This window comes from Carcharhinus amblyrhynchos, chromosome 2, assembly GCF_965287045.1.
Source record: "Carcharhinus amblyrhynchos chromosome 2, sCarAmb.v2.hapA, whole genome shotgun sequence".
Classification (NCBI taxonomy): domain Eukaryota; kingdom Metazoa; phylum Chordata; class Chondrichthyes; order Carcharhiniformes; family Carcharhinidae; genus Carcharhinus; species Carcharhinus amblyrhynchos.
Window position 1 is genome coordinate 50707490 of NC_137325.1, and position 12819 is coordinate 50720308.

A 12819-nucleotide genomic window follows, 5' to 3' on the forward strand; every position below is an offset into this window, starting at 1 on the left:
TTTGCTGGGCGACACAAATTATCTCCCTACATGTATGCCACAGCTCATGTACTGTCTTACCTACTAACTTATATGACCAGTCCACTTTGACCAATTCCATCCTCATAACTTCATAATTCCCCTTCTTTAAGTTTAACACTGATATTTCAATCCCAATTTTCTCACACTCAGGCTGAGTGCTAAACTCTATTATAACATGATTGCTATTCCTAGGGGATTCTGAACCTTGAGATCATTTATTAAACCTACCTCATCACACATCACCAGATCCAAACTAGCCTGATCCCTCGTTGGCTCCATAACAAATTGCTCCAAAAAAAATCCCAAATGCACTCTATGAATTCACTCCCTGTTCCAATTTCATTAGCCCAATCCACATGAAAATGAAAGTTGCTCTCGATTAATGCTGTGTCCTTTTTACATGCAAATGTTATTTCTTGATTTAAACTCTTTCTCATAGTGTGGCTATTTTCGGGGACCTATACAATACTCCTATCACTCTCTTTCTTTGCTACTTGTCACTTCTACCCATATTGATTCGACATCCTCTGAGTCTAGATCATCTCAGAACTGCACTTATTTCCTCTCTTAATAGCAGAGCTACCCTCGTCTTTTTCTTCCTGCTTGTCTTTCCTAAAAGTAAAATAACCTTGAATATTGATTTCCCAACTTTAAATTCCTTGCAACCATGTCTCAGCAATGGCCATCAGATCATACACATATAGCCCCATTTGCGCTGTCAGTTCATTTATCTTGTTTTTTTTTAATGCTACATGCATTAAGATACAAACTCTTAATTTTGTTTTTCTACCACTTTTTCTTACACTAAGCCCATCTTTAGGGACAGTAGAGCAACTGTTTGTTTCTTGCCTTTTATTTCCATGTCTTCCTCTTCTGCTTTCACTTTTTATGCCCTTTGTTTCTAATCCAGTTTTCATCTCCTCTAACTCCCTCCAAAGGTACCTATTTCCCTGCCAAACTAGTTTAAAGCTTTCCCAACAACATTAGCAAACATCCCTGCAATATCCTGCAAGGATATTGGTCCCAGTCCTTTGGGGTGTAACCCATCCAGTTTGTACAGGTCCCACCTTACCCAGAACCTGTCCCGGTGCCTCAGGAATTTGAAACTTACCCTCCCCTTTAGCCACACATTTACTCTACCTATCCTCAACTATTTCTGCTCTCGCTAGCATGTGCCACTGGGAGTAATCCTAAGATTACTATCATGGAGGTTCTGCTTTTTAATTTATCACCTAACTCCTTGTACCCAGCTTTCAGGACCTCATCCCTTTTATTACCAATGTCATTAGTACCAATGTGTACCACGACTGCTGGCTTTTTGTCATCCCCCTCCAAAATGTTCTGCAGCACTTTGTGACACCCTGGACCCTAGCATCAGGGAGGCAACATACCATCCTGGAATTACTTTTCAGTCACATAAATGCCTATCTGTTCCACTTAAAATTGGATCTCCTATCACTATCACTCTCTATCTTCCCTGTAAGCACAATTGAGCATCGCCTGAGAAGTCACTGCCCACAAAATTGTCCAGAGCAGGATATCAGATTAAGAGGGAGATGGCCGTAGGGGACTCCTGCACTACTTTCCTACCACTACTCTGTCTGGTCACCCGTTCCCTTTCTGTCTGTGCAGACTTACTCTGGGATATGACAATCTCACTAAACATGCTATCTGCAAAATCTCAGCCTCATAGATGCTCCAGAGTGACTTCAGTTACTGCTCCAGCTCTGATATATGGATTATCAGTTGTTGCAGCTGGACACTTTCTGCACATATGTTCATCCTGAATACTGGAATTGTCCTTGGTTTCCCACATAACACATGAAGAGCATTCCACATGACCAAGCTGTAAACTTGTCCTTAGATCACTCCTCTTTCTATTTCCAAGCTTCAGAATATTAATAGCACTAGGGACCTTCTTCATACTCTAGATGCTGACTCTGTAACAACAGAACTTATAAGTATTCTAACTATATTATCAAACAATAGATACTCACCGGTTCCTACTTATCAGTCAGCCAGACTGCTTCATGGTGGATGTTGACTGCAGGATACTCTTCCCAAGAAAGTAAAACTTTAAATAAGAAAAATGATTTTTTTTTGAGACTGGAGAGGGAGTCAGGTTGAGTTTTAGAGTTAAAATTCAAATCATGCAAGATGAAGAATTGCAGGCCATGTTTGAATGCATTTACTCTTTTTAAAAATAAAGTTTAAATATATTAGTTACCTTCACAAACTATTTTCAGACTCACTATTGCCAGTGTAATCGCTAAGTTCCTTCCTCTGCCACTTACTCACTGATGATGGTAAAAATGGATTGATTCTTACCGTTGCAACAAGGCCTCTTCTACCTTAGATATAGTGAAGGAATCTGGGTTAGGAAATGGCTCTGAAAGATTCATTATCATATTCAATGAGTAACACGTACATTTGTAGTATTGGGGTTTTACTGAAATAGTGTCCTTCCAATGATATATCCATAGTTTTTGTTGGGGATATTCCAGAGCATCACTGTTTAATTCCCAGGAACCTCAACCTGAGAGAAGCATGAATGAATTGGACTATACCTCTCAAACAAGAGATAAACTCCCAACAATGAATCTGAGCTTAGGACCTCATTAAATGTAAATCTGCTTCTGATTCTCCTTGTTGGGCTCTACCTCTAATGGAGATGATTATCTGTGCAAAACAAATACTGATGCATACACAAGGAGTTCCACTATCCAACTGAATTAGTTTATTCTGTTTTTTGTTCATTTACATACCTACACAATTGGCCACAAGTGGGTGCTATTACAATGGTGTAGCACTGTTAATAAAAGATATAAAATCAGTACAGTAATAATAAATGGTTTTGGTTTGGAATATCAAGATGTAGCATCAGTTTGGACGGGGGATATAAGAAATAGCAAGGGAAATAAGTAACTGGTGAGAATACTTTGTAGGTCCCTTGAAATTAGGAAGGCAAAAGAAAGTTGGCCTTTATTACAAAAGGGATGAAATTATTATATCAATAAAACATGAAAAGTAATCAATAACTTATTCTTTCTACCATTTTAAAAACTGACTTTCTACTGAACCAAAAAATATGACTGTTGCCAGTCACATGATCCCAGCTTTGGTCCTTTGTTCTGGAAGCTATCTCCAGATGTTAAAGAAACAAAAGATTGAATATAAAAGTAGGGAGGTTTTGCTGCAACTGTACAGGGCACTGGTGAGGCCGCAGCTGGAGTACTGTGTGCAGTTTTGGTCGCCGCACTTGCGCAAGGATATTTTGGCCTGGGAGGGAGTGCAGAGGAGGTTCACTAGGCTTATATCGGAGTTGAGGGGGTTGAACTATGAAGAGAGGCTGAATAGACTGGGCTTGTACTCGTTGGAGTTTAGAAGGATGAGGGGGGATCTTATTGAGACGTATAAGATGATGAAGGGGATGGATAGGGTAGAGGTGGAGAGGTTCTTCCCGCTCAGAAAGGACAGCAGGACTAGAGGGCACAGCCTCAAGATAAGGGGGGGGGGCAGTTTAGAACGGAGTTGAGGAGGAACTTCTTCACTCAAAGGGTGGTGAATCTCTGGAATTCTCTGCCCGTTGAAGTGGTGGAGGCTACCTCGCTAAATATATTTAAGACGCAGGTAGATAGGTTTTTGGTAGGCAAGGGGATTAAAGGTTATGGGGAGAAAGCAGGAAAGTGGAACTGAGCCACTTCAGATCAGCCATGATACTATTGAATGGTGGGGCAGGCTTGAGGGGCTAGATGGCCTACTCCTGCTCCTATTTCTTATGTTCTTAAAAGAATCCTCCTCATCGTGGAATTCCAGGGCGATAAAATCACAAAACCAATGCACACACAGATTGAAACTTGTTATGCCTGTACAGTTGTTAACAGATCTATCTCACACATGTAGCTGTCCAGGTCCATTTCAAAAGGGTACCACTGAGGGACAATATATGCCACATGTACCTTGATAAGCTTATCCCTCTAGTGGAGTCAGACATTCTGCCTAGACAATAGTTTCCCAACACAAGAAACTCAATATGAATGGTAACTCTTTCAATAGTTAATGGCTGAGATATTATCAGTCCTGAAAGCAAAGCCAGTTCTAGACATTAGATAAACATCCCATTTGAAATCATTGTGAAGGTCACATGAATCAAGTGACCATTTGAAATCTCCATATTCCTTTGAGAACTGAGAAACTAGCAGTCTGTTGCTTAATATCCAACCAGTGAAGACCAAGAAACAGGACACTAGGCTGAACCACAGCATGCTCCTCAAAGTCTGTCTCTGCTGAAAGATTTCCTACCATCACCTATAGAACTGAACCAATTTCTGTGTGCCAACTTCATCTTGTGCTATCAGCATCAACTGTAAACAGAACTCTACAATTTCCATCTTCAGGAAGCTGAACTTGAACTCCTATGTGAAATAATTCCTCACTGGACTCAGAGTCTGGTAATCATATGAGCTAATATTTAGTTCTGTGGTTCCTTTACTGTTAAAGTTGTAAAACTTTTGTTTTTTTCCATCCCCCTGTTGTGTATGTGTAGTGGAATGAGATGTTGCAAACACTCCTTCCCAGGGTTTGAATGTGAATAAACTAACCTACTGAGTTAATCATAAACCAGATTTGCTGCCAATTATTAATAAATTAGATCCCAAAAACTGAGAAGTTGGGAAAACACGCCAAAGCCTACTTTAAAAATAATTTTAAAACAGCTGGACAATTAGTGAGAGGAAAGATGCTCAGTTTGCCTTTCTTCTCCTGTCTGTAACAGAATGTAAAGGTAGCAAGTTTTATTTTAACTGTACATGCATTGGTGAGACTACAGCTAGAGTACTGTGTACAATTTTAGTTACTAAAATGTTCCAAATCTTCTGGTCTACTACTAATCTTGCAGCATTGTACACCACTTCTTTCAATTTGATACCATCCTTAACTGAGTTTGCCACAGACATTTCACTCTTCTTATAGAGTCTTAGATGAAGTTGAGCTTCTTGAGTGTTGTTAGAGCTGTTCCCATCCAGACAAATGCAGAGTGTTCCATCACACTCCTGACTTGTGTCTTATGGACTGTAGGAAGGCTTTGAAGAGATAGGAAGTGAGTCACACACCACAGCATCCCCAACAACTGACCTGTCCTTGTAGCCATATGGCTGGCCCAGTTAAGTTTCTAGTTAATGACACCTCCAGGATGCTGATTTAATGGTGGTAATGCTACTGAACGTAAAATGGAAGTGGTCAGTCTCTCTCCTAGATGGGGATTGGCCTTACCAAAGAAGTTTGTACTGTGAATATTACTTGCTACCAATCAGCCCAAGCCTGAGTGTTGTCTAGGGCTGCAATATGGACATAGGTTGCTTCAGTATCTGAGGAATTGTGAATTTTACTGAACACTGTGCAATGATCAGAGAATATTCCCATTTCTGACCTTATTGTGGAGCTAAGGTCATTGATGAAGATGCCTAGGACACCGTCATCAGGAACCGCTGCAGCAATGTCCTGGAACTAATATGCTGGTCTCCATCAAGCACAACCATCTTTTGTGCTAGGTATAACTCCAACCAGTGGAACGTTTTCCCATTGATAGGAATTTTAACAGTACTTCCTGACATCACATTTGGTCAAATGTTGACTTGATGGCACATATAATGCTGGGGACACGAGGAGACTGAATGGATCATTCACTCTGCACTTCTGGATGAAGATGTTGCAAGTGCTTCAGTTTTGTCATCAGGACTGATGGGCTGCGCTCTGCCATCATTGAGAACAGGAATGTTTGTGGAACCTCTTGTTGTAGTTGTTCAATTATCCACCATCATATAGAGTATTGATCAGATCCATTGGCTATGAAATCACTTAGCCTTGTCTATAATATCAGTTGGTTGTGAAATTGCATATTTCTGTTTATAGTTTATAAACATATTGTATATTTCTGTTTATGCTTCGCACTGTTCAACATGCATGCAGTCTTTCATATAGTAGCTTCACCGGGTTGGAATCTCACTTTTAGATCTCCATCGCTACTCCTGGCATGCTTTCCTACTCTATTCATTCTGAATTTTGCCACAGGGCATTGGTAAGACCAGATGTGGAGTACAGGATAATCATGTCCTGTTTAAAAAAGGACATAATTACATTAGTAGTAGTTCAGAGAAGGTCATTCAACTGATTCCTGGGATGAAGGGGTTGTCTTACAAGGAAAGGTTGGGCCTGTAGCATTGGGGTTCAGAATGAATGGGAATCTCATTGAAACATGTCAGATGCTGAGGGTACTTGGCTGAGTGGATGCTGAAAGAATGTTGCCCATTGTGGGATAGTTTAAAAATAAAGGGCCTCCCAACTTTAAGATGAAGATTAGAATTTTTTTCTGTGTTGTGAGTCTGTGGAGCTCCCTTCCTGAAGACTGGTAGAGGCAGCATCATCGAATATTTTTAAGGCAGAGGTAGATGAATTCTTGACTAACAAATGAACAAAAGGGTATTGGGAGTAGGCAGAATAATGGCAGTGAGGCCACAATCAGGTCAGCCATATTGAATGGTGGAGCAGGCTTCAGGAGCCTGATGGCCAACTCCTGCTCCTAATTTGAACTTAAGTCAAGTTTGGTTACACTAAGGGAGACTTCAGCATGACCAATGCACCTAATCAGCATCTCTTTTGGACTATGGGAGGAAACCGGAGCACCCAGAGGAGACTCACACAGACACAGGGAGAACTTGCAGACTACGCACAGATAGTGACCCAAGCCAGGAACTGAACCCGAGTCCCTGGTGCCGTAAGACAGCAGTGTTAACCACTGTGTCATCGTTCTGCCTACTTGTGCTGATGGTCATTTTAATCCCCTACCCAGAGTACATTCTGTGCCCTTGTTATTCTCAGTGCTTCTTTCAAACAGGGTTCAAAATGGAGAAGCACTGATTCATGAACAGAGCAGGTGGATAGTAACCAGTAGAAGGGATTCTTGCCCATGTCTGGCCTTGTCCCATTAAGTCTCATGGTTTTCGGGAGTCAAATTTGAAGCCTCCCAGGGATACTTCCTCCCTGCTGTGCACCACTGTGCTGTCACCTCTGGCAGGTCTGTCCTGTTGGTGGGACAAAACATAGTCAGAGATACTGATGAAGGAGTACGAGGAGGCTGTTGCTTGACTAGTCTGCAAGACAGCTTTCCGAATGTTGGCACTGTCTCTGAATGTTACTGAGGAGAAATTTTCAGGGTTGCCTGTGCAGTGTGTCATTTCTGATGCTAAAGTGAATGCCGGTTGCTCCGTCCAATTTTATTCTTATTCAGCTTTTCTTGAGTGATCCGATATAACTGAAGGCCTTGGCCGTTTCAGAGGACAGTTAAGAGTCATTACGCTGCTGAGCGTCCGGAGTCACATGGGTGCCAGACTGGGTAAGGACAGTCAATTTCTTTCCCTGACAGAGTGAACAATATGGCCTTTTAACCACAATCTTGAAGTTGCATGACCATCATGACTGAGACTAGTGTTTTTTTCCTCAATATATTCCAGAACTACATAGTAATGGGGAATTTTGGTTATCATAACATAGATTGGGATAGTAATGTTTAAAAGGCAGAGAGGGGCAAGCATTTCTAGAGCATGTTGAAGAGAATTTTCTAATTAATATGTTTCCAGTCCAACAAGGAAAGGCGCATGGTCTGAGGAATCAAGTGTTAATAGGGGAACATCAATGGGAAAGTGACAAGATCTTCATACAGTTTAGGTTAGCAAAGGAAAAGGGCAAGGAGCAATTCAGAGTAAGAATCGTTAACTGCGAGAGGGCCAACTTTAATGGGGTGTGAATGAATCTGGTCCAAGTAAACTGGAATCAAATTTTGGCAGGCAAAAGTGCAACTAAACAATAGGCTGTCTTTGAAATGGAGATACATCAGGTAGAAGCAAAATACATTCTCAAGAGAGGGAAAGGTAGCATAAACAAACCCAGAGCTCCCTAATAACGAAAGACATAGAATGTACGATGAAGCAGAAAAACATGCATATGACCGATGCCGAGTGAATAATACAAATAAGAATCAGGCTGAATATGCAAGGTTCAGGGCAGTAAGCAAAATAAAGAAGCAATGAAAGCGAATGTGAAGTGAAAAGTAGCTAACATAAAAAGGAGTCCAAAAGTTTCTTGTACATATACATTGTGAAAAGGTGATAAGAGGAGGATTGGGGATGATTAGAGGCCTAAAAGGGGATTCACAGATGGAAGCATGGACATGGTCGAGATACTAAATGAGTACTTAGCATCTGCTTTTTAATAAGGAAGAAGATGCTCCCCAAGTCATAGTGAAAGAGGAGGTCATTGAGCATGACATCAGCTAAAAATTGATTTAAAAGGAAGTGCTAGACAGGCTGGCTTTAATAAAAGTTGATAAAGCACCAGGGTCTACTGATATGTATCCAAGCATATTGAGGGAAATGAGGGAGGAAACTGTGGAGGCACTGACCATATAATCTTTCAATCCTTGTGAGTAACAGGGTTGCTTCCAGAAGACTGGAGATTTGCAAATGTTACGCTCTTGTTTAAAAAAGTAGTGTAAAAGGATTTCCAAAGGGAGCTTGATAAAGCGCCACATTATAAGCTTGTCAGCAGTTAGAGCCTATGGAATAAAAGGAATAGTATCAGCCTGGACATGAAATTCGCTGCGTGACAGGACACAGTAATTGTGAAAGGTTGTTTTTTAGGCTAAAAGGAAGTATAGAGTTCCCCAAGGGTCAGTATTAGGGCTCCTGTTTTTAAACAACCCAAACTTGGGTGCACAGGACACACCTTTAAAATTTATGAATGACTCAAAACTTGGAAACATTGTGAAACCTGAGGGTAGTGATAAACCTCAAGAGGAGAAAGTATCATAAAATGTGGAAATATATTTAATGCAGAGAAATATGAAGTTATTAATTTTGGTAGGAACAATGAGAAGCAAGATTAATTAAAGGGTAGAATTCTAAAGTGTGTCCAGGAGCAGAGGAACTATGAATATATGTGCAAGAATCATTGAAAGTGACAGGGCAAATTGGGAAAGTGATTAATAAAAGATGTTCAAATATGTGCGGGTTAGGTTGATTGGCCATGGTAAATTGTCCCTCTGTAAGGGGACTAGCAGGGTAAATAAGTGGGGCAACGGGGATAGGGGCTGGTTGGGACTGTGGTCAGTGCAGACCCGATGAGCCAAATAGTCTCCTTCTATACTGTAGGGATTCTATGATTCTACAACAACAAATAAGATTCTAGACTTTATAAATAGGGGCAGAGGGTATAAAATAAGAAAGCTTTTGGTAAACTTTTATAAACATTGGTTCATCCTCAATTGGAGTAGGTATTGTACCCAGTTCTGGGCACCACACTTTGCAAAGGCATTAGAGAAGGTGAAGAAAAGATTCACGGGAATTGTTTGAGGGACAAAGAACTTCAGTTACATGAATAAGTTGGAGGTGTAAGGGCTATTCTTTGACAAGGAGATTTGATAGACATATTCAAAATCATGAGAATTTTGGTAGACAAGAAGAAACAACTGTCACCATTGGTGGAGAGATCCAGAAGCAATTTAAGGTTATTGGCAAAAAGTGCAATAGAAAATCTTTTTTCTGCAGCTAGTTAGAATTTAGAATGCACTGCCTGAAACTGTGGTGGAAGCAGATTCAGTTGAAGCCTTCTGAAGAGAATCAGATAATTATTTCAAGAAAAAAATTGCAGAGCTACAGGAAAAGTCTATCTGAGTGACTCTGTGGAGAGCTGACACACACAATGAGCCAAATGACCTCCCTCTGCATTGTAGCTATCTATATTAATCAATTGGATTTAAGTTCTCCCAGTTGCCATGGTGGAATTTAAATCCAAGTTTTCCCGAGAATAAATCAAGGCCTTTTGATAACTAACCCAGGAACATTCCCACTCTACTATTCCTTCCCAAGTGACAAGGTTCAGTTTTGAAGGCAGACTCAAATACTTGAGGAAATAATTCTAGCCTAACATTCCAATGTAGAATTGCAGGAGTGCTGACCTGTTGGGAGATGCCATCTTTTGGGCAAGACTTCGTACCCCCTCTCAGGTAGATCCAAAGGATCTCATTGTACCATTTTAAAGTAGAGCAAGCAATTATGTAGATTCCCGGCCAACATCTATCCCTTAACCAACATCACAAAATCTGATTATCTGGTCATTATCTCATTGCTGTTTAGGGAGTACGTTGTGCGCAAATTAGTTGGCACCTTTGCTACATCGTAGCAATGGCTACACTTCAAAAGTACTTCAGTAGGTACACATTGGCTTTGAGATGTTCGTTGTTCATGAAGGATGCCGTATTAAATGCAATTTTTTCTTTATTTCCTTCCCTCATTTTTACCTGCACCTGTGTTTGCTTTTCTAAAAAAAACTGTTAAATCCCTACTTCCACTTCTGATGAAAAATCAATTGAACTGAAACGTTAAGCCTAAGCCTCTGTCCGCAGATGGTATCTTCTCGCTTGTACCTTTCCAGTTTAGCCCCATCCCAGAGGAGATACTGTATCATCACAGCTGCACACTCCGCATATGCGCAGGGCGCCGGCAGAAGAGACTTGCTGCAGGAACTGCGTCACCGTTATGGCGGCCAGCGGCGGAAGTGAGGTGTAAGTGACGCTGCGGCTAGAGGCGGAAGAGGTGTCGGTGAGGAGAAGCAGTTTGGAGCCGGGGTTTCGGGACCTCATTCCACCTCCTGCTCGTCATACGGCACCGGGCAAATGGCTGCCAACACCAACAACTTACAGGTAAACACTGCCGCCTGACAGGCAGCGGGACTGAACTTCTCCTTCCCCCGCCACCAGGCTTCCCCACGCCCTGATCGGCCGGCCGGGCGGGGTGTCGGTGTCGGCTGTGAATCCAGAAATCTGCTGTTAACATCCTAGAGAGTGAGATTAAAATAAAGATTCAGACCGGCTGGTGTACGTCTGAACAGGGAGAAAGCGGGGAGGATAGGCTCAGCCTTCAATTAGACACATGACGTGACTGTTAAAGGGCAGGGTAACAGGAAGAGGGAAAGGTGAATAGGGAAGAAAGTCCAGAGGAACCACTAGCCCCTCCCTTCAAACCCGAACATACTCCCCATAGAGACTGTAAAACATCCAGGAGCTGTGCAAAACCCAATAGCTAAGTGTATTTCCCTTTGGACAGGAAAAAGGCGTTTTATTCTCGATCCCAAATGTTCGCATTTGGAAAAGGATAGGGAGTGAAGACTTTAAAAATAAAAGGCAGTATTCATGAGAAAAACACGGTTTTAGCCAGCCTCCATTTGTTTACATAACTGTGACAATCGGTAATTAGTTGAAATACAAATAGTTTTTCGTACCAACAGAGTCAGAGAGGGAAATCATGGGCTGTTGTGCTTCACCCGTTTCTGGGCCTCTTATTCCTGTACCCGGATCCTTCCCTCAATCATGCATAATATTTTTTACCCTTTCAAAATTCCTCAACCAATCACAGGAAGGTTCTTGTAAAATGATGAAGACCATTGTTGACATCTACTTCCGTATTTGTAAGTAGCACAGGGCATTAATATTAAGAGTAGGAATTATATGATGCCGTGTTTTTTTGTGTGTATCCTACAGGTGATCCCTTTTAGTGTTTTATTTATTTGTCACAAGTAGGCTTACCTTCACACTGCAATGCAGCTACTGTGAAAATCCCCTAGTCAACACTCTGGCGCCAGGTTGGGTACATTGAAGGAGAATTTAGCATAGCCAATTCACCTAACCCGCAGATCGTTGGACTGTGGGAGGAAACTGGAGCACCCAGAGGAAACCCACACAGACAAGGAGGGAATGTGCAAACTCCACACAGTCACCCTAGCTGGGAATCAAACCTGGGTTCCTGGCATTATAAGGCAGTAGTGCTAGCCACTGTGCTGCCCCTTTTTAAAAAAACTGCCACTATCAAACCAGTGCCATTATCAAACAAAGCAGAGTGCAAATTTTACGATAACACTTGTGCATAATTTGATAAAATATTCCATCACTTATAATACTGTGCATATAACATTTAGAATGATTTCATGTTCTACACATTGCACTGTAAGGACACAGTGAGGGTAAATTCGTATTTGAGGGAAATGTTCAATGCTTGCGATCCAGGATGATTGCAAAAGATCTGTTCTGTTCAAGTGGAAAACTTTCTCCTGTAGTTGATATTATTCATACAATTACACCTCATCTTTGAAATAATTATTTATATTTTATCAATAATCTCACGAGGTGGAGAGATCAAATGAAACCTGAACAACAAAGTGCACGATTGAATGTAAGTCTCCACTGTCAGCGAGAAACGTTGGCGCTCTCGGGTGTTTGTGTTTTCTTGACGAACAAGTCATTTTGCTGATCCTTACTGCAGTGTATTTTCAATATCTACTATGCAACACAATTTTATCACAATATTTCAATATTCATGTTCAAAACTCCATTAAAAGCACCAAGGTTGAATCGACTAATAGGTAAGTAGACAAGATTGAATCAGGCAGAAATGATTTTTGAGAATTGTGCAATATTAAACAGGTCAGTATAAGCCCATTACATACTCCAGTCCCGACAATTTCATTCCATAAAGCCTGCTGTTAGTAAACAAAATAAACAGAACTCAAGCCATGATTCTACTCTTTGTTTGCAAGGTAATTATGATTGACAAAGACCATCTAACCCAAGTAATCTCATCCACCCGGAATGACATGTGAACATACATATTAGAAGCAGGAGTAAGCCATTTGGCCTTCGAGGTTGCTCTGCCATTTGATAACATTTCCTATAGTATATCGGTGACTACAATT

At 41.1% G+C, this 12819-nt stretch overlaps 1 protein-coding gene across 1 annotated transcript in view; it reads left to right on the plus strand.

Moving 5' to 3' along the window:
• Positions 1 to 10624: 10624 nt before the first annotated feature.
• LOC145354285 (vacuolar protein sorting-associated protein 4B) overlaps positions 10625 to 12819 on the plus strand; it is a 32651-nt gene continuing 30456 nt past the window's right edge. Inside the window, exon 1 of the mRNA XM_080205388.1 lies at positions 10625 to 10774. Coding sequence (XP_080061514.1) covers positions 10748 to 10774 — 27 coding nt within the window. The 5' untranslated portion in view covers positions 10625 to 10747. The remainder of the gene's footprint in view (positions 10775 to 12819) is intronic.